General features: G+C 52.6%; 5 protein-coding genes across 5 annotated transcripts; 2 read left to right on the plus strand and 3 right to left on the minus strand.

The window, feature by feature from the left end:
- Positions 1-6,225: 6,225 nt before the first annotated feature.
- On the minus strand, positions 6,226-6,450 carry PG985_008953 (uncharacterized protein; the record flags this gene model as incomplete). Its single annotated transcript, XM_066828721.1, has 1 exon — positions 6,226-6,450. One exon carries the CDS (start codon positions 6,448-6,450, stop codon positions 6,226-6,228), a length of 225 nt encoding a protein of 74 aa, XP_066683633.1.
- Positions 6,451-10,131: 3,681 nt separating this feature from the next.
- Positions 10,132-12,417, plus strand: PG985_008954 (uncharacterized protein; the record flags this gene model as incomplete). Its single annotated transcript, XM_066828722.1, has 1 exon — positions 10,132-12,417. The coding sequence occupies one exon, from the start codon at positions 10,132-10,134 to the stop codon at positions 12,415-12,417; it is 2,286 nt and encodes a 761-aa protein (XP_066683634.1).
- Positions 12,418-13,238: 821 nt separating this feature from the next.
- Positions 13,239-14,201, minus strand: PG985_008955 (uncharacterized protein; the record flags this gene model as incomplete). The annotated part of the gene is made up of 1 exon (XM_066828723.1): positions 13,239-14,201. The coding sequence occupies one exon, from the start codon at positions 14,199-14,201 to the stop codon at positions 13,239-13,241; it is 963 nt and encodes a 320-aa protein (XP_066683635.1).
- A 466-nt stretch (positions 14,202-14,667) lies between these two features.
- Positions 14,668-16,885, minus strand: PG985_008956 (uncharacterized protein; the record flags this gene model as incomplete). Its single annotated transcript, XM_066828724.1, has 5 exons — positions 14,668-15,646; positions 15,706-16,159; positions 16,224-16,377; positions 16,438-16,650; positions 16,802-16,885. The coding sequence occupies 5 exons, from the start codon at positions 16,883-16,885 to the stop codon at positions 14,668-14,670; spliced, it is 1,884 nt and encodes a 627-aa protein (XP_066683636.1).
- An 854-nt stretch (positions 16,886-17,739) lies between these two features.
- On the plus strand, positions 17,740-18,531 carry PG985_008957 (uncharacterized protein; the record flags this gene model as incomplete). The annotated part of the gene is made up of 2 exons (XM_066828725.1): positions 17,740-18,436; positions 18,494-18,531. The coding sequence occupies 2 exons, from the start codon at positions 17,740-17,742 to the stop codon at positions 18,529-18,531; spliced, it is 735 nt and encodes a 244-aa protein (XP_066683637.1).
- Positions 18,532-19,003: the final 472 nt, after the last annotated feature.

Below are 19,003 nucleotides of genomic sequence, written 5' to 3' on the forward strand. Positions count from 1 at the left end.
ATGTACCCGGTAACTTTGATGTCTCATCAAACACAAATACCGAGTGGGATAAAAAAGGTGGAAAAGATTGATGCATGGAACGGGAGCGTCCCTCTCGCACAGTCGTCCCCAGAAAACCCAGAAAGAGGACTGGATGAGGGATTGATTAAAAGCTGTCGATGCCCCGACTGTCCGCCTACGATTCGTTCGTCTCTTACCCACTCGAGAGATGTTGGAAAACATTAAACAGGGAACATCAGAACCTGGCCGGTAGCACAGCAGCTAGGCAGAGCTAGCACGGGAGATGCAGTTGTTCCAATGTGTCAAGCATTCAAGGTTGGGACGAGAGGCTACTGGAGAGGCCAGCAGCCAGCCCAGTCCAAGTCAGGACAGCATCATGAGATGGAAAAAGTCGCCTAAATTTAGGCATGTACCTCCTCCAATCTACAGGTACCTCAGCTGCTATTATGCCTCAGTATCACAAGATGTCGCACAACATGCCGTGTCTCCGTCTGTCACTTTATTCCCTGCCAATCCGTCCACAGAGATTTCATCATCTAGCCAGGTTTTGGGATATATCCTGGTTGCGCATCTGCTAAGTAGTCGGTTACGTACCTCAATTATGGGGGCTTTCCCAGGGGAAAAAAGAAACCTCCCCTCGTGAAGACAGGGGCTGGCTGGCCTGGGCGACGGGGATTAACAGTTAGTTGGCTCTCCAGTCGAAACGACATGTGGATTTCTCGATTTCGGCCGTGGGTGGCACGACGAGGATACCTAGAGGAGTTCGCATCGGTTGGTCGGTGCCGTGCAAAAAAGGAAACGACAGAGCTACCCATTGGGCAGGTAGGTAAATGCCTATGTAGGGATGCATCTTACTCTTTTCACATAGTCTGTACAAATAACGTGTATGAATCAAGCCACCACTTCCCAGGATCGTTGGTTCAATAAATGGACGACGGGTTTTCCTTGGTCGGATGGCACGTTTTGTCTGGGATCATTGGCCGTCTGGACCGCCTCGCCGACAGAATGCCAACAGCCTCATTGGCTGGGCTAGCGACCAGACTGCCAGAAATTGAGGACGCCGTTGAGCCTTAGACCCTTAGCCTGTGGGAAGCCGATGTGTCCGTCGGTACTAAAGCTGCTCTACTCCCAAAGTCCCGTTCGCTAGGGTAGTCCTGATCCGGCTGTCTGCCGTGCCCATTCTCAAGCTTGGGGGGGCGAGAAAACGAAACAACATGGTGCAGTAGTCGAGTCTACTAACAGCGTGGAATTGCTAGTTTGCCCTCTGGGGCTGTTCGGATACGATCCCAGCCCATCCCAATGGGCCAGCGCAGCGGCAGGTCGCCTCTTGATTCGACATCGCGGCCCCCTTGAAAGTCTTCATCGGGAATCTTTGACCGCCTTGCCTCCACGCGCAAACACATTCCTATGGGCATCCAACACGGCCAATAGACTCGCCAACATTTTCAAGGGGTTTCATCATGGAGGATGCCTCGCCGCTGCCACGATTATCGGTCCTTTAACCCCAACTGCACGGCTTCGATATCACATAGGGAACCAAACCTGACAACCTCTCTTTGGCGACTGGACAATGCATACAGAGAGATATGTGTGGCCCTGCCCGGCAAGAGATCGACGTCATTGAGTCCCCATCGAGGCTGCAAATGTAGGTAAGTACATGTATCTACTGCAGTCTGTGCACTAAGAACGATCGTTCAATTTCGATTTCCACTTCTCCAAGCAGACCAATGCAGGAGGACGGTACTGCGGCAATATAGTAGTCGTGAGAGGATTGCATGCTCCATAGTGAGGCAGCGCTTCGGTCTTTCTCACTGCCAGCCTCAGCGTTTGATACACTCGCCATCGAGATGCTGCAATGGGTATCCGTCCGCTACAGTCCCATCCGAGATGGGTCGCGGTTCCCAATACTTTTGCGCTGCATTGCAGTGTTACACAAGCTCCTGTAGGTCCTGACTAGGACGCCAACACTGATTTTGATGGTCAAGCGGCCGTGGGGGAAAACAGTACGTGATTTCTTCGTTGATAGCACTTACATTGATCGTTCTCCTCTCAACTACAACGGACAATAAATTAACTATGCTTATTCGAAAATCCATATGTTGTTTTTCGATGTGATTATCCGATATTTACCTCCTGTGGTGGTCATCAGAAAGGAATCGCAGCATTTGGATGCCCCTAAGCATGTTAGAGACTTGAGTGTTAATTCTCGCAGGGGCTTGTGGTGGTGCAGCAGCCACACAGCGCCTATCTTCAGCGGTGGCGGCTGTAGCACGCACCCACAGTCTGCCCGCCACCCCTGCCAGTCTGCCAGACTCCCCGACGACAGCAACCTACATCAACACAGTATATGGAGTCGCATCTGCGCGCATGAGACGAGCCCGGGCGTTTGTCGAATTCGTCGAGCGTAGATCCCTACGGTATGACTAGGTTGCCTATTTCGGATTCGTCCTCCCAGCCTGCATATGGCTCATTTCAGCATCATGTGCCAAGAGATAACGAATGACAAGACGAGTCTTCATTCGCGTCGCAACGGCGTGGTGGTGCGCGTTCGCGCGGGAACTTTCCAGAGGACGGGATGGATGATGCTGATGTGAGATCGATTAACTCAACTTCAGTTCTCACACTGCCAGCAGCCTAGATCGTGTATCAAAAGAACCGGCGCCCGAAATCTTAGCCCCCCTTCCCTTGACCCCCAGCCAGCCGGTGTATGTACCATGCGAACCCAATGTAACGGCGGGAAAGAAAAATATCCACATGACAGACAAGTTGGGGTTGCATTGGTCACCCATCCCACCCATCTAGCACAACACACCACAACGAGCGATACACGTCGTGAATCTACATGCCCAATGCCAGTCTATTGTAAGCGGTTTCTGGGCGAAAAGCTGCTTCTTGATCGATATTGGTGAGCTCGTTCGTCTGTCTTTAGAGAAGAACCTAAACAGGGTTCACAACATGTTTACCCACCCACCCCCAACGGAATCCAACGGAAAGTGAAAACAAGCAGCGTTCGTTTCTATCTGGCATGCATGTACCTAGTTTGGCGCAAAGGATTGATAGGCACTCCGTCGGATCTGCTATTGACATACGCATATACAACCTTGGTCTAGGATGTATAGATATTCAGTTCAACAAGACCTGGCATCTAATCTCGGCTAGATTGCCGACTGGGGAAGATAACGTCTGAAAGAGGCGATTCGCTCTGGTAGAGGAACGCCAGATGGTGGGATGGAATTGCCATAGCCTTATCAAATCCAAGATTACGGGTTGCTACCCTGATTGGTCACCGTACTGCGCAAAAGCCAAAAGAGGCGGGTGACAAGACTCGCTCGTTACTGCAACTAGACTGACTACATGAAGCGTATATGCCTTGAGCGACAAGGTATCTAAGTCCAAACGATTCTGCCTTTCTAAGTTCCAAGTTAGGAAACTCTGCAGTCAACAAACCGATGTGGAACGCGTCGCGTCGACGGACTTGTCTAGCAATATGGCAAGAATCCTCCGGTCTGTCAATTGATGTCTCTCAGTCAGCGAAGCTGGTCGTCGTCAGCTGCGATAGACGACAACGGGACTGCGCTATGCCGTCTCCGGTCCATGGCCGGGGACTGGAATCCTTCACATCACGCCCCGGCGAAGCCATTAACTCTACTTTGACAGGCACAGCCGACAATGAATTATCATGGAAGCTCCTGTCGTTGAGAACGTGAGTGACTCTCGACTCATCCTCCTACGAAACGCCCCATTTGCGCGGTAAGCCAACACCGCAGTCTTCACCGTTATCAAGTTTCCTTCAGCAGGCCCAACGGACAATTGCTACACAGGAGTTGACCGAATGCAACAATTTCATCGGGCCATTTTGATCATCCGCTTTGCACTTTCCAGCAAGCCGGTGTGGCAAATTAAGATGCCGGCCAACTCACACGTGTCTCGGATCCGAACCCATCATCCAGGCTTGACAGACACGTCAGACAGACCCCATCTATGTCAGTCAGTGTACAAGCTCTTGGCACCAATTGTTGCTGATTCCTCTTTGTCGCCGATGGATTCAACTTTGAGCCACCGCGAATATGGTCACTATTATCCAACGTGCCTAATCGACACCCATCACGATGCTTACAAACAGGTACGACCCAGTCAACGCAGCTTCAAATGAGGGAACTCAGGATCTCAGCTACCGATGGCTAACTTGACAGAATCGCCTCCGAGTTCGAGAGACGTTCCATGGGCATCTGATCGGGTATAGTCGCGGAGACTGTTGTCTTACACCCCCTTTCCCGCCGTGGAACGGCAAGTGAGACACTCGGCTCGTGTCTTCCAAGGTATCAACAACATCGTGGGTGGTAAAGCAGATTTGTAGTTCAACATCTGTATATGTCTTGAATGATCTGGACGTGTATGGTTGTTTTACCCTGAGTCTTCGTATCTACCACGATGCCCTTGCCAGTCGGGTTGCGATTCGCCCAGTCGTTACTACAGAGCAATAGCTATGTAACAATCGTATTATCTAGTTACATAACTTGTAACTGGAACAAAGATACACGGCATTTCACGTGGCAGCTAACACAGCACTGCATTATGGCACCCTATGTCTACGTCTGTGGCTGGCGGTGACGAAGGGATTGTTATCAAAGATGAGCTTCGGAATATGGAAGTCAAATCACAGCCATGCTCTGGTATTATCACGACTTCCATTGTCAGAGTAGTATGGTGGCACGGGGAGATGGGGGTCCGTACACAGGCGCTCAACTCCTGAGACCATGGCCAGTGGGGGAGCCGCCTCACTTCTAGATACACACTCTATTCACTATTTCTTGTTCTCGAGAGTATAGTAAGCTCCAAAGCCTGTGGCGAGAGTGATTATTCTGGGGAACTCATAGAATCCTTCATCATATAATCCGTCAATATCTGGTCAGAAGCATCCTGTTCCCATCAGTTTGACATTGTCCTCTTGCCTGTCCAGTTGCGGGGCTCTTATGGATGAGCTAGAGCAAGCAAAATCATGATCACATATTGTAGCCTCATGCGATCTTAACCTGCGGATTTATGTAGTTGATCTTGGACGATACTCTCGGGTAGTTTAGCAGTTGACATTACTGTCCCAATGGGGAGTTGTTTATTGTATTGCCTCAGACAAAGAGTGCCCCAGACGACTACATATAATGCCTCAAGACAGCCAATACTAGACCAGGTTCGAGTAGCTACATAACTTTAGACTGGTAGTCAGGTAGTCCATGATTCCAACATCCAAGCAGTGGGATCTGGCTATTCAGGATAAGAACTGTGATTTGGAAGAGAAGAGTAAACAGAGTCATGTCTTTAGATTATATAGTATTTTTCGGGAGTATTGCCATCTCTAGCTTTGCCGTTGGGGCCGAAGGCATCAGACCAACAATTTGAACTTCGCTTGACAGCATACATCTGAGTCCTTGAGAAGGCACAAAAAGACTTACACACTGAGCCAAAGGAACCAGCGGACCTCCAGGGCAAATGGTCCTATTTAAAGGCACGAGAACTCGGATCAATAAATCGTATGTTGTGTGCTGGTAGCTTCAAACTCAGATGGTCTTTATCGACAATACTTGGTATGGAACATCTGCTTGTCTGCTCGGCTGAGTATACCCCATGATTATTACTGCATGTTGATGTATGAACACAGCCTAAAGAAGCCTCTGGTATTTGAATTGAAGATCTTGAAAATATGCAGCAAGAGTTACATACAGATCTTTAGCTGGATGCTGATGTGCGGTGAACTTTCGAAGCAAAGGATGATAAGCGTCGTGAACCGAAAGTATTGGAACAAACCAACCCCCCATAGTTTCTGATACCAACCATTGAGTTCTTAGGCAGAAGGACAGAGAGCTAGAAGCGCTACTATGTAAGAAGTTGATGATATGGTGCCTGAAATTGGATGGGACATGCTGAAAAGGGGTAAAGTGACCCCCTAGACCACTTTTTGAAAGGGGACAGTACCAATTTACAGCTTTATGCATGTTTGTAAGTATAGGTATTGGGAAACTAGATTCAATAGAATTCCAAGCAGTGTATACGACATTTGTTGAAGACCTTACTTGCCTACTGGTTTTGACCTAATATAGACAGTTAAGGGTATCTACAAGACTTCATTGCTAGGCGCGTTTAATATTGATATGTATATATATATATACTGTACCTTGCTCGACTGTATGTAGTTGCCATACGTTCGCCCCTTACCCCTTTCCAACTTACCTAGACCTGCGAAATCTGGCGTCGATAAGCTCGACGAATAGTCATCCTGAGAAACACCAGTGCAAGAGCAGTCAACTTCATCATAGCGATACCAACAAGAACGCCGACAATGAGGCCGCTGAGCAAGTCGGTCCAAGGGCTCTGCCCTTGGGACGCAGGGGTGTACGTCTTCGCGACCGAGGGCTCAGTGGTATCGACTTGTTGGCGGATATAGCGGTTCGACATGATGACTACCTACTCTTGAAACAACGTCTCTGCTTACACTATAGGTCGGTTTCTAAAGAAAAAAAAAAGGCAATAGACTGGACCCGAGTTACTTGCATCAGATCTAACTGCCAGGGCCCCAGGAGACAGTTAACTTTTATAGTCCCAGTGGCTCCAGGTGATCAAACGGGGAGAGACCACGAGACAATGCGCCTTTTCACTCCATTGTTGAATGTCAATAGAAGATAAAAAACATTGTTTCGTCTTTATCCTTGACTGCATTATCTTAGTTTGTTGCACAGGGACTTTTATTGTTGTGGCTTTAGGGTAAGGTCATGTTTGGAGCAATTGGGATCTAGTTGATCTGGGCTTCAAAGCTTTTCAAAACACAAAGAACACTTTTTCTCTGAATGCTTTGTGCATCAGGTGATATGGGCTCATTTCACAGGAGGTTCGACCGAGTTTGGGTGGGCGGGCCGATTGTCCTGGCAGTCTGGCCGCAATTGTTGCCACCTGTGCCCACAGGCAGTGAGACCGAATCGTGGATAACGCGCATTTCCCCTCATGCGCTCGGCAGGTTAGCAAGATGTGCGGGAAAGGCGCATTGTGGCGAGAAGCTCTCGTGAGAATGGTGGTCAATCAAGATGCCTTTCTCGACCAGACGAGCCAACTGTCCCCCGGCAGAGCTAATACAATCCTACCTACCCCTCCCTACCTGCAATCGCCTGGCATGCTATGAATAGTAGTCCTTCGCTCGCGGGGAAGATCCGGGGAAACGGGGTGCACTTGACGATGCTGGAGCGGATTGCGTACTAAATCTGAAACCGATCCGATTGGGCCGACTTGTGGGAAATGTCACGCGAGCCTTGTTTTTCGTTGTCATATCTTGGCAAATTCTTTTACTTTCACACATGATGGAGGATGAATGGATAGCGGTGTAAGGGCTGTCTGTGGGCGAGGCGGTCAGTTCCGGTTCATCTTCGATGTGACGGGGCTGCATAATGCTCGAATCATGCTACTGCAGGCGAGAACCATTCGAGCGTCCATCGCGGGAAAAGTGACCATGGTCTATGGCTTGGAGGATATGGTTTGACGAGGCCTGGGGATTTCGAAGGATGTGGAAAGAGCAACATGTTCGGTTGTCGAGATCGGCTACTCGTCCACGCCCCCCTCGCGGACCCGGGCGAAGGAGGTGGGGGTGAAGAATCAGGAGGGTGGAAAGATGGCAGGCGTTGTCGTGTGGTGCGTGGCGCCCTGGCCTGACTGACCACTTGAGTCTTGACATTAGGAGGTATTAGTAGGGAGGGAATCAACCTAACATAATCCTTGCTGACCATGTGGCTGGAACGTTGAACCTTGAGGAGGGAGACGACTTTGGAGAGCGCAAAGCGGACGCAAGTACGTGTAGGCAAGATGCACTCGGCCTCTCGAAAAAAGAGGAGAACCAGGCTGCCAGGAGAGCAGGTACAACCGACGGGTTCCTTGAGCCGCCGCTGCCCATCATATCTGTCAAATCGCCCATTTTTACAATACATACCAATATTTTCCTATCTCCTAGCCGCATCTCCATTCCTGCCCAATTGACAGGCTAGTGGAGATTGCATTTGGCCGGTGCGTCTTTTGCTGCGCCGATTGGGAATGCCTCTTCTCTCGGAGTCCCCTTTTGGCTCGTATTGGCCTGACTCGCGCCACTGCAAAATTCAGGTACCCGGAGTCCCGGGAAATGCACACCGGCACAGAGCGCAGGCGCAGACGCATGCGCGCAAGCGAACAACGGAGCGCTTATTTTCTTTTTCCCCCTTCTTTTTCCCTTCACTTGCTGTGTCTCTCGTTCGGACGACAAGCCGCGGCACGGCATCATGCCTGGGTAGCATGGCACAGATCATGATCGATGTTTGCCCATTCCATTCCTAAACCGGCGCCGTCGTGTCTAGTCCTGACGGAAAGCGTCTAGACCCCGTCGAACCAGAAAAAGATCACCAACGTGCAGCGCTGCCAAGTAAGCACCTGCAACGATCATGTGGGATCGTGGGATGTGGCTCGTGGGGTTGTCCAGAGCCCCATCCGCGCTATTAGCAATAATGGACGGGCCAGGAGGGCTGAGAGGCAGGCAACCTTCGGGGAGAAACAGGGTGAAGACGATGCACCACGAGAAGCAGTATCCAGATTGGCGCATACCTAATGTGCTATGTAGGCGCATACCGGACGTCTATTCAGATCCCATAGCCGAACCGAACTGTAGGTAGGTACGGCCTGTGTTAAGTTAGAGATTTCGATAACGGTCCCCAGCCAACGCCTGGCATAGTTTCACACTGTCTTTTTTTTTTTTTTTTTTTTTTTTTTGCATCGACTCGCTCAATGCGTCTTGTGTCAGAATCTAGTCGTGACTCGGATAGGGCCCAGCGTCCCGAGAGGGAGTCACTAGTAGTAGGGACGCGAAATGTACCGAATGATGTCAGAGTCGGCTTCAGTGCTGCGATCTCGCTTTCACGTAGGAGGAATGTAGGTATGTACCCTACGTAGAGAGTCGGGGACAAAATGTGACAGCCGTCTGGGGTAAGACATGCCTGTCCAAGACAGCAAGGACATCCATCTTGGACTCTGTTCGGTTCAGTCTCTACCAATCAAGCTTATCTCTTGGGGCTATTACTGAAGAACGAACAGCATTACGGCCAATCCAGAGAGACCCCAGCCGTTGCTGGGCTGGTTACACCCACTCGGTATCCTAGGAAGGCAACGAGAGATGCACCCGTTGGAGGTTTTTGCGCCAACTAACGCATGTAGCGACGAACTAACTGCCTCTGCTGCTAAACTAGGAGCCTATTATTGGCCACCCACGGTGCAGCGAGCGTGCAGTGCGTGCATGCAGCATATATACTTTCCACTGGGCTATTGGCTGCTTACTTGACTTTACGGCTCTGGCGTGCGCCAGTCAAAAGGTCGGATCATTTTCTGTTGAGACAAGCCAACGAATTGTCATTCCAAGACAAGACTCAGATGAAGAAGCAAAAAACAGTTCACGACGTTGCGAGGGGCGGTTTGCTTTGCTCTCGCATAAACTAGCTGTTCAAGTCGTCATTCCTGCAAATCTCGTTCCAGCGAGCAGAAACCAAGGCAAAGGCCGCGGGGAGGAACTAACAAAGAAAGAAATACAATCAAATACCCTGGAAAGCACCTAGAGCAGCTGGGGCCGCGCAGCCCCCCAGCAGCAAAGCAAAGTAGCATCTTCCATTTTGCATCTTGCAGGGGCCCCAGTAATTAACAAGTCAGCCCAATGCGACAACGCCCCTGGCTTGCCTTGGACAAAGCCCATTGGATCCATAGCAGCCGCGGCTGGGTCCCAGCATCGTGAACAACCCCACTACCCGAAGCAAGACCGCCAGCTACAGCAGGTAAGTAGCGGTGCGTAGTTTCGATTTCCCAGCCAAGCACTCGCGTCACGGGGCTAGTACGGGGGTGGGAGAGGAGTTGCTGATTCTGGGCCATGACAGAAGCTCTGGAATCCCTCCCGGCTCCCTGATCCTTCTTTTTGTCCTCACGATATCCTATAGAACGCTGCGTTTAGACGGAAAAAAGTTGCCTGCTTTGCTTGCTTGCCTGAAAAACAGTCGTTGGTTCTTTGCTTCATGTTGCACCCTTATCGCCGACTTCAGTCTTTGTTATCTTCCCGCTTTCGCTTATCCGTGGCACAAGCACTACATCATGGCTGCCGGCGATGACGAAACCATGCCCGATGCGCCTGCACCCAAACCCCGCCGTCGCTTCGCACCCCAACTGGTCGAGGAGTCGGTAAAGACATCGTCGTCTCCGAGCACGGACAAGACGCAGGATCATTCTTTGTCCCAGGCGCCGCAGCCAGAGAAACCAGCGCCCAGAACCACCAAAGATGCCTCCGTTCAGGTGGACGACATCCCCATGGCCGACGCTCCTCCGGCACAGCCCCGGCGGCGCTTCGCTCCCGTGCCTATCGAGACGACGTTTGATTCGTATCGTGTGAACAAGAGCCAGAACCCGCATGGTCCGACGGCAGAATTGACCCCGGACCCGTCGCCTACGTCGTCATATGCGCCGCATGTGGAGTTCGTGGAAACGATAGAGCCCAACTTGGAGGAGAGGAAGCCCAGAAGGAGGTTTACCCCTCAATTGATTGAGACATCTAGAAGGGAAAGGCGTGCTGGCCAACAAGGTCCCGCCACTAAACATACCGACAAGACCGATATTACACCCGGTACAAACCACATTTACGCCCCGAAACCGAAGAAGAACAGACCTCCCCCCAAAGCCTCGAATGATGTCGCAGCTCCGACAGCAGAGGAGAAGGAGGAAGAAGAAGAAGAGGAGGAGGGCGGGGCCCCCGCCCGGTACCTGACCCCTAGAAGGCAAGGCTCAATGAAGCCCCATCCCAACACCAGGCGGAGCACTCCCAAGACCTCTTTTCATATGGAACTGGACACCATTGAGTCATCAGAGTCGGACGACTCGTCTGAAGGGAACAATGACGATACTCGCGATGTTGATGATTTGATGCTCGGCGAGCCCGCCCAGAACGTCAAGGTTGACCAGTGGGAGGAGAAGAGTACCAACGAGAAGAATCGTAGGGAGTCATTGGATGAGGACGTCTCGGGTTATCTGCTAGCTGTTGCTGCGAGTGAAGCGCACAGGCAGCGCGAACTCGAATCAGCCTTATCCGCATTCCCCAACGGTGTCCCATCACTAGGTGTAGAGCACTTCTACGTGAGAGACAACTCGGAGGAATTTCCGTTCGATGATTCGGACGATGAGCCATTGAGACATGGCACTTCGAAGCTCATTCGACGGAAATCGACCGACCTACCATGGGCTGTCAAGGAGATGAGACAATATGCTGAAAAGCATCCGCATTTCCGATTCGGGAGTGATATGAGCGTCGATACGCTCTCGGACGACATGGACCCTCCGCCAGAAGACCCTCTTTGGACGACCGGAGGCCCAACACCAGAATCACTCGACCAACACCCCGCAGAATCGGACAGCCCATCGACCTCTCATGTGGTCGGCAAACCATTACCTCCCACTACAGGAGCTCCTTCTGGACAGCCCCAGGTACCCGGGTTCCGCAAGGGGCCGTTTGGTAACCCTTTTGCTACTTTCGGCAACGACGACAATGACAACGACAGCCACTTCCGGGAAATGCGCAACGCCGCCGCACCGCCAATGCTAGGGTCTGATCTCAAATTCCGCATGTGCCCAAGTCCCAAAGCCACACGGCTGGAGCCTGACCACCCTTGGCCGACGCATGGGGAAAGCCGTCCCGAGGAAAAGATCCGCGATACCTCTGGGGAGACCGGACTTTGGCGTGGCTATTGTGTGGCCCAGGTCAACGAAGTAACCAGCGCCCTTCAACAAGGTCCAGATCTTCTGGCTACTCCCAGTGAACCGGCGACGCTACACGACCCATTCGCGGCCGCCTTCAGTTCCTCGATGTCACTGGGTGGACATTCGCCCACTAAGAGGACGTCTAACCACGGTGGCCTGCACATGGTCGCGGGGCTCGATGAGCGCGCTCAAAAGGAGATGGCACGCAAGGAGCGGGAAGACCGGATCGCAGCCGAGTTTGACGACGCGTTCGTCACGCAGGTGTACAACTACATCAGCCTGGGGTACCCCGCCACGGCGCGGGCGTACGATGAGGAGCTCGGCAAGATCACCGGCCTCGCGGTCAGCGACCTGCGGCGCAACGACGACAAGAAGATCGAGAAGGGCTTCATGCTCGAGATGCAGCTCAACGTCAAGAGCGGCTTCGGGTCCCAGTCCAGCAGCGACACCAGCGGAGACGAGGACATGGTCACGCCCGAAGAGGACGAGCGGAGGTGTGCCGACATGCCGCCCCGCTGGACCGCCCTCCGGCTGTACATTCGGGAGTGGGCGCGGCAGCACCCAGATCTGGAGAATAATGGTGCCCCTCTCTCCTGGGGAGTGCGGGCCCGCCGGGGAAGCTGGGCCGTATAGATCGATCAGGGGTTTTCCTAGGCGGGTCGAGTTGAGAATTTAGATGTTGGTGCATCATCCTCATAGAAGGTTGGCATGACCTGAAGCCCTCTTTCCCAACGAGATAAGGGAGGAGGGCTCTGGCTTACAGGCTATAAAGGAGGAGGCGATCGATCGGGCGGGGACAACATATATGTTAGCGACCTTGTACTGTTTTCCTTTTGGTTCATGTTATTCGGTGATGGTAGTAGTGGTAGAGAGGCAAGTCGTGAGGATCCCGTTCGGCTGAGATGGCGGGCCTTGTGTGTTTCGGAAAAGCAAGTCTTTGCACGGCGTTACTAGTGTTCTAGTTTGGTGGTATGTTGTCGTTGTTATCTGCCTGGCCAACATTGGGCTGTGAGTTGAGCAGACTTTGTGTGTATGGCACATGGGACAAAGTGGTTTACTTACCTCCCCTTATTTTGTATAGAGGGGGTCTAAAACACACTTGAAATTTAATTGGGCGTTCTGGGTTCGGTCCATCCTCGAGTCGGGTCGGGCTTGATGGGGGACTGACTACAACTGTTGGTCTATATATGTAACACTTCGATTGTTACCTGGCATTATCACATCATACACTGCATTGTGCAGACCTAGCTTAATATCGATTTTGAGCGAGTTCACTAAGTAACTAGTCTTTGTTTGGCGCTATGTCAACTGTGCCTATACTATTCTTTGCTGTGTATGGTAGCCGTTTAGCCCCTTGACTTCATCGTGTGCTTCTTCGGTAGCATTATCCATATTGGTCGATCTCGGCATACGTGCTCCTACTAACTCTGCTCAGCATCGTCGCTTGTCTTCTCTCACTTGTAGTATTTGCGTGGCCATATGTTCATGGCCGTCTTCAGCCCGTCATCAACCGGGAGCCCCGCGTGCAGCGTACGCCGGTCCCCGGTCCCGTTCGCGTGCAGGTTGACCCAGAAAAGGGCGTTCCCCGCCACCGGTCGGAACGCCACGCCTCCGTCTTCATGGATCCTCCAGATGGGCGGCTTTTTTACGCTGCTGCCCTCCTCCTTCCCATGGTTCACGTCGCTACTACGATGCCCCGCCAAGAGACAAGGTGGCTCGACGTGCGGGAACCACGTCTCCCCGCCCTCGCACCCGTCCTCGAGGATCGCAAAGAAACTCGCGACGCGGTTCCAGCCGCTGCCGCGCCACTCGTCCACCTCGCCCCGCGCGGGCGGCTGCGGCGTCTCGTACCAGTCGTGGTGCACGTTGAAGCGCTGGCCGGGCTCGTAGCGCACGAGCTGGGGCGGGCCGATGTCGTCGCGGTCCTCGTCGAACAGGGCGGCGCCCAGGAACGCCTGCGCGCGGGCCAGGACGCAGCGGACGGCGGGGTCGTCGCGCGATAGGCCGGCCGACTGCGAGGTCCGGTCCGGGGTGCCGAGGCGCCGGCCGTGCTTGATGACGTAGCTGGGCGCGAAGTCGGGCGCGCCGGACGCGAGCAGGGCGGCGATCTCGGTGGGGGCGAGGAAGGAGGGGATGTAGAGGAGGAGCGGCTCGAGGGAGATGAGGGTGGTGGTGTAGGCGTGGTCGGGGTCGCAGACGAAAGGGGCCGCAGCCGTATCCGCATCCGCTTCTGGGCCACCAGTCTGGGCGCTGCTGCTGGTGCTGAAGGGGTTTGCGGCGAATGCCATTGAATACCACGACAGTATCGACTTGGTATAAGGAGCAAGATAATCAAAAGTCCATGGCGCCGAGAGGGCCAAGATTGCCAATGCGGCCGCCCAGACGGGAATCCGCGGACGGTGAATTGACCCGGACATAGTCTTTCTAGCTTGAGTCCACGAATCCGGAGCTCGAATGGCCAAATTTCCTTCGGGCGCTGTCGACGTCCAAGAAGCTCCGGCTTTGCCCCTGAGAAGCTATGCCGGCTATGAACAGTAGAACTGACGCTGAAGTGATTGTCAGACAGCAGAGTATCCATAACGAAACCGAGTTGTCTTTCACTTGCTAGGGATCTCTCGATGCTGGTTACCCCCCATCGCGTGGTAGCATTCGGGCGTGCCCGTGGATTCGGAGTAAAATCTACCGGTTGCCTTTATTGGTAAAGGAGGTTGCCATATCTAGAAATGCTGGAGAACAAACCAATACCCCGTCAAATCATCCGCCCGTGTTACCCTCGATGCGCCCATCCACGTACGGCCACCGTTTCACCAAATCATGCCAGAAAATGATGAACGCTTCGAACATAGGGAAAATATAAAATCTCAGCTCGAATTTCCCTGGTATCTAAGACTCCATCATAATCTTTACATCACCCACCGTCGCTCTCGCCATCTTCTTCAGCAGCGTCCTCTCGTCTGCTTCTCTGTACCTCTCCCAGCCGTCCAAGCCTTCTTTGGCTTGTATGCTCAAGGTTTCGTAGCCCTGCTTAATGACTTCGGTAACCTGAATGCTGGTAAGGTTTTTCTTGGAACCCCCTGCGTCTAGCAACGACTTGTAGTGTGTAGTCACACTGATCAGAGTATCAATGGAGTTTGAGGGCCGGTTCGCAAGATTGTAGGTGTCCCGGAACTTGGTCAAGAGATCAGCGCTCTCTACCGTCTTGTAGAAGAGATCGTCGTAGGCAGCAGGGGTAGGCAGGAAAGCCTCGCCTGCTGACAAGGACAATGCCAACAGGTTCACGACCAAATCGAGGAGTGTCTCGATGTGTGGAAGATCCTTCAAATCCGGTGCGTAGGTCGTCAGGAAGCGTATAAGCGCTAGTAAAGAGCGGAACAGTTCCGACCAATGATACTGCAAGCGCGTCCGCGACCGTGAGAGGTAGGAAATGAGACGGAGCATGATGCCTGTGCACAGATTATACAGGCTGACATCCAGTCGGCGCCGCAGGTTGTGATTGATACCATCAATCATGGTATCAAGTAAACTGGTGGCAAGAATGCGGTCTGCCTTGACCAATGGCAGATACGGTTGCCTCTGCCGACACAAACGGACTGCCACCTTACTTTCTTCACTACAAAGCCGCTTACACAATACCTGGTCTTCGATAATCAAGCGCAAGACCATTAGGCTGAGATGCGCATAGTTTGTGGCGCGGTTCGAGAGGAACGCGTGCTGAAGAAGGTACGATGTAAGTGAAAGGAAGCTCGAGAAAGGCTGTTCGTCACCCTTTTCCGCTGGCAACGTGACCAAGTTGAAGCAGAATAGCTTGTTTGCATGACTGAAGTCATAGGTGCCCAAAAGTAGTGCCGCGTCTTCACCAGGACTTGAGAGGAAAGCAATTAGCCGCGGGTTGGGTCTTCATGGAGAGGATAGAATACTTACAGCTTGGCGAACATTTGTTTGGCAACCTCGGGATCGTAAGTAGGCTTCTTCGGGGCGGCTTTGGCGCCCGGCGTGATAGAGCTCAAGCCAAACATTGTGAGAGCGCTCGTGATTGACCAGCCTTCCGGTAGGTCCTCGAGAATCTCGACATATTGTCCCCGCAGATTCTTAGATGTTTGGCCGATGCATCTAATAACCTTTTGAATAGCTGCCTCATTGACGAAGTCGTTCAGCCGCAGCTGGTAGGGGTTCTGGAACTCAAACTTGTTGTAGTTGGCCAGGAGACCCAGTAGCATGAAAGGCTTCAGGACACGGGTGGGTGAGTCCGAGTCTTGAATAAACTTCATTATGGCAGGGAACAGGTCCCTGTGGATAAAGTATGTCAAAAGGCTTGTTTGGTATGCCCCCGACGTGATGGCCAGTACTACCTCGACGGCCCCTTGGCGCACCTCGACTAGCATGCAGCAAGTTCTTATCAGCATTTAGGATCGCGATAGCATACCCAGGGGTAAACTTACGCGTATTTCCATTGCGTATTATACTATCCAGAGCTCCAACAAGTTCCATAAACGCGGTGTCGACATGATCCAAACCCGCCAAGATGGAGATTATGTCCGAGGATGGATTCGTATACTTCTTTGGCAAGACGGCGGAAAAGAAGGTCGTCAATGTCTTTGCGCATACAGTCAGTACAGTCGCATGTTTTCGAGCGCAAAGTTGCTAGAGACGCACCTCGAGCGCGTGTGAAGTGGCGGGCCCGCCCTGCTTGAGACAGGCGACCGATCGCGCAAAGAGTCGCCTCGTTTGTCCTTGTAGGCTGATGAGGTCGTCGGGGCTCAATTGTCCCAATATGCGTTGCAAGGAGGCGCGATCGGGTTTCAGGAGGAAGAACTCGCGCCAAAAGCCTTCGGTCTTCTCGCCATCGCCATCTAATTCGTCCTCTTCCTGGAGGTTCGGCGGATCGTCAGCGATTTGGACGCTTCTCGTTCAGTCACGGTATGCGCGCAAGGCCTGGAAACGTACCTTGTCGAAAACTCACAAGTCAGCTTTAGCAGTTCTTTGGAATTATAATAAGGGGCATCCGGAACTTTCTAACCTTAAAAAGAGCCTCGTAGAGCTGAACAATCTTGGGTTGGAACACATCAGGTCGGGCCTGCTGTGTCAGGGGAGATGCCTCCATATCGTAGTCTCGTAGTGGCGGGTCGACACATGGATAGACTCGAGAGAGGCCGGTCTTGGACAGGAAGTAGGGAATGCAAGCGACACAAGATTAAACCAAGCTTTTCCCCCAGTCAATCCAATTTGCGCACAAGGGAAAGAAGGTTGTTCGTCTCTGCAACTTTGTTTTTGTTCCAGAATCCCTGAGCGCCAACCTGTCCTCAGCGCAACAGATGATTAGCTGACACCGGATCGACATGCAATTATTATTTTTAGCTGTCCCAATTGCGTCGCATCCGTACCCCGTACAGGCGCAGGCGCAGGGTCATGAGCGAGCTGTCCTCACCGCGGGGCAGGGAACGTTAATCCCGCTGGGTATTAATGGGCCTCGTCTGTGATTGGGCCGGCCTAGGTCTGGATGGAGTGTCCTCAGCTGCTCGCCGGACTATCTACGGCCCGACCTGTCTTATCGATACGCAGCATGGCTTTACCCGATGACATTGACGAGCATCCCATTGGCCCGGTTGGGACCGGAGTTATCGGTCGTGGTTCGATATCTATGTCATCGGCAACTTTAGGAACCCTCGAGTTTGTTAGCAAGCAAACACAAAGAGACAGCGGCTCCCGGCGTCAACCAACAAACAAGCCGTAATCGAACCATTGCAGCACCTCTGCCCCAACACCTGAATTCCCAACAGAGCGCGGTTCTCTCTTGTGTATTTCTTATTGCCCTCCCTAATAAACCGTCTCCTCATTACCTCCTTAGACAATCGCACCGCACCTCGAGAAAGCAGAAACGCCCGCCCTCCAACGGCAAATGTGGCAAAACCCCAACATCGCCCCCAGTAATAGCGTATTCTAGCAACACCATTCACGATGAATGCGCCGCGGATGGTTTTGGAGAGGAGGACAGCCTCGCTACTCTTTGGCCGCCCAGTTTCCACCCCGTCATCGTTCCGACCGTGTCAGCAGATGTTGCGACAATTTGCGCAATCGAGTCACCGAAGCGCATCCGAGAAATTAGAGACGACAACGCCTCGAGCCTACCAGCCATACCCGCTGTCCCGACCACCGCCACCGCCTCGCAACAACGACATCCCGGAAACCTCGATAGCGGGGCCTGTACCTCAAGCTCCCGAGACCAGAAGCACTTCTCAGTCATCCGCCTCAGCATCACCTGCATCGTCTGCATCCACAGCCAGTCCCGACCCCGCCGTTACTGAGAAGGAAGCCCAGACGACCAAGCGGGTGGCCCCACCAGAGCGCAAGCGAAAGCTGCGGCCGCGCAAAGCGGCAATGAAGCTCTCGCCCACTGCCGTGGCCCACCTGCGCAACCTCGTTGAGGGACCCGAGCCGAAGTTGATCCGTGTCGGCGTGCGCAATAGGGGGTGCAGCGGCCTCGCGTATCATCTCGAGTATGTCGACAAGCCGGCCGCCTTTGACGAAGAGGTCGAGCAGGATGGAGTCAAGGTGCTCATCGACAGCAAGGCCCTCTTCAGCATCATCGGAAGTGAAATGGACTGGGTGGAGGACAAGTTGAACGAGCGGTTCGTTTTCAGGAACCCCAACATAAGTAAGTTTGCCTCCGTTCTGCCCGTACTATTTTATCACGCATCTAACAAATTCGCAGAGGAAGAATGTGGTTGTGGCGAGTCTTTCATGGTGTAAGATGGCAATGGAACGGTGCGCCGAGGCACCAAGGATACCACAGCACATTGCATAAGGAGGCGTTATGGACATTAGATTTAGACTGTGCACGAATGCCAGATGGCATATCCATGTTCAGCATGCGAGTTTTGTAACATTCTATTCCGCTGGTGATTGGCACCAGATAACCAAACATATCGTGTGTCCGGCAGGATACATCCCACAAGCGAGCATCTTCTACCCTTGTATTGATAATGAATATGATTGCTCGACTTTGCAATGGATTCATTAGTGACAAGATGTGCATTGCAGTGCTGAAGTGTCTCCAGCACGATGCCGATACCAATTCCCCTGTCGGGTCCTGAACGGGCGGGATGACCCCAGCCAACAACACTGTCTGGGAACATGGGTGTATCATGCCTCGGAGTCCAATATGGACGGCAAATTGGACCTGTAGTAATCAAAACGTAGACAACTTGACAACACATCCTGT

This window comes from Apiospora marii (assembly GCF_038362585.1).
Source record: "Apiospora marii strain CBS 49790 chromosome Unknown utg000005l_segment0_segment0, whole genome shotgun sequence".
In the NCBI taxonomy this organism is placed as follows: Eukaryota; Fungi; Ascomycota; class Sordariomycetes; order Amphisphaeriales; family Apiosporaceae; genus Apiospora; species Apiospora marii.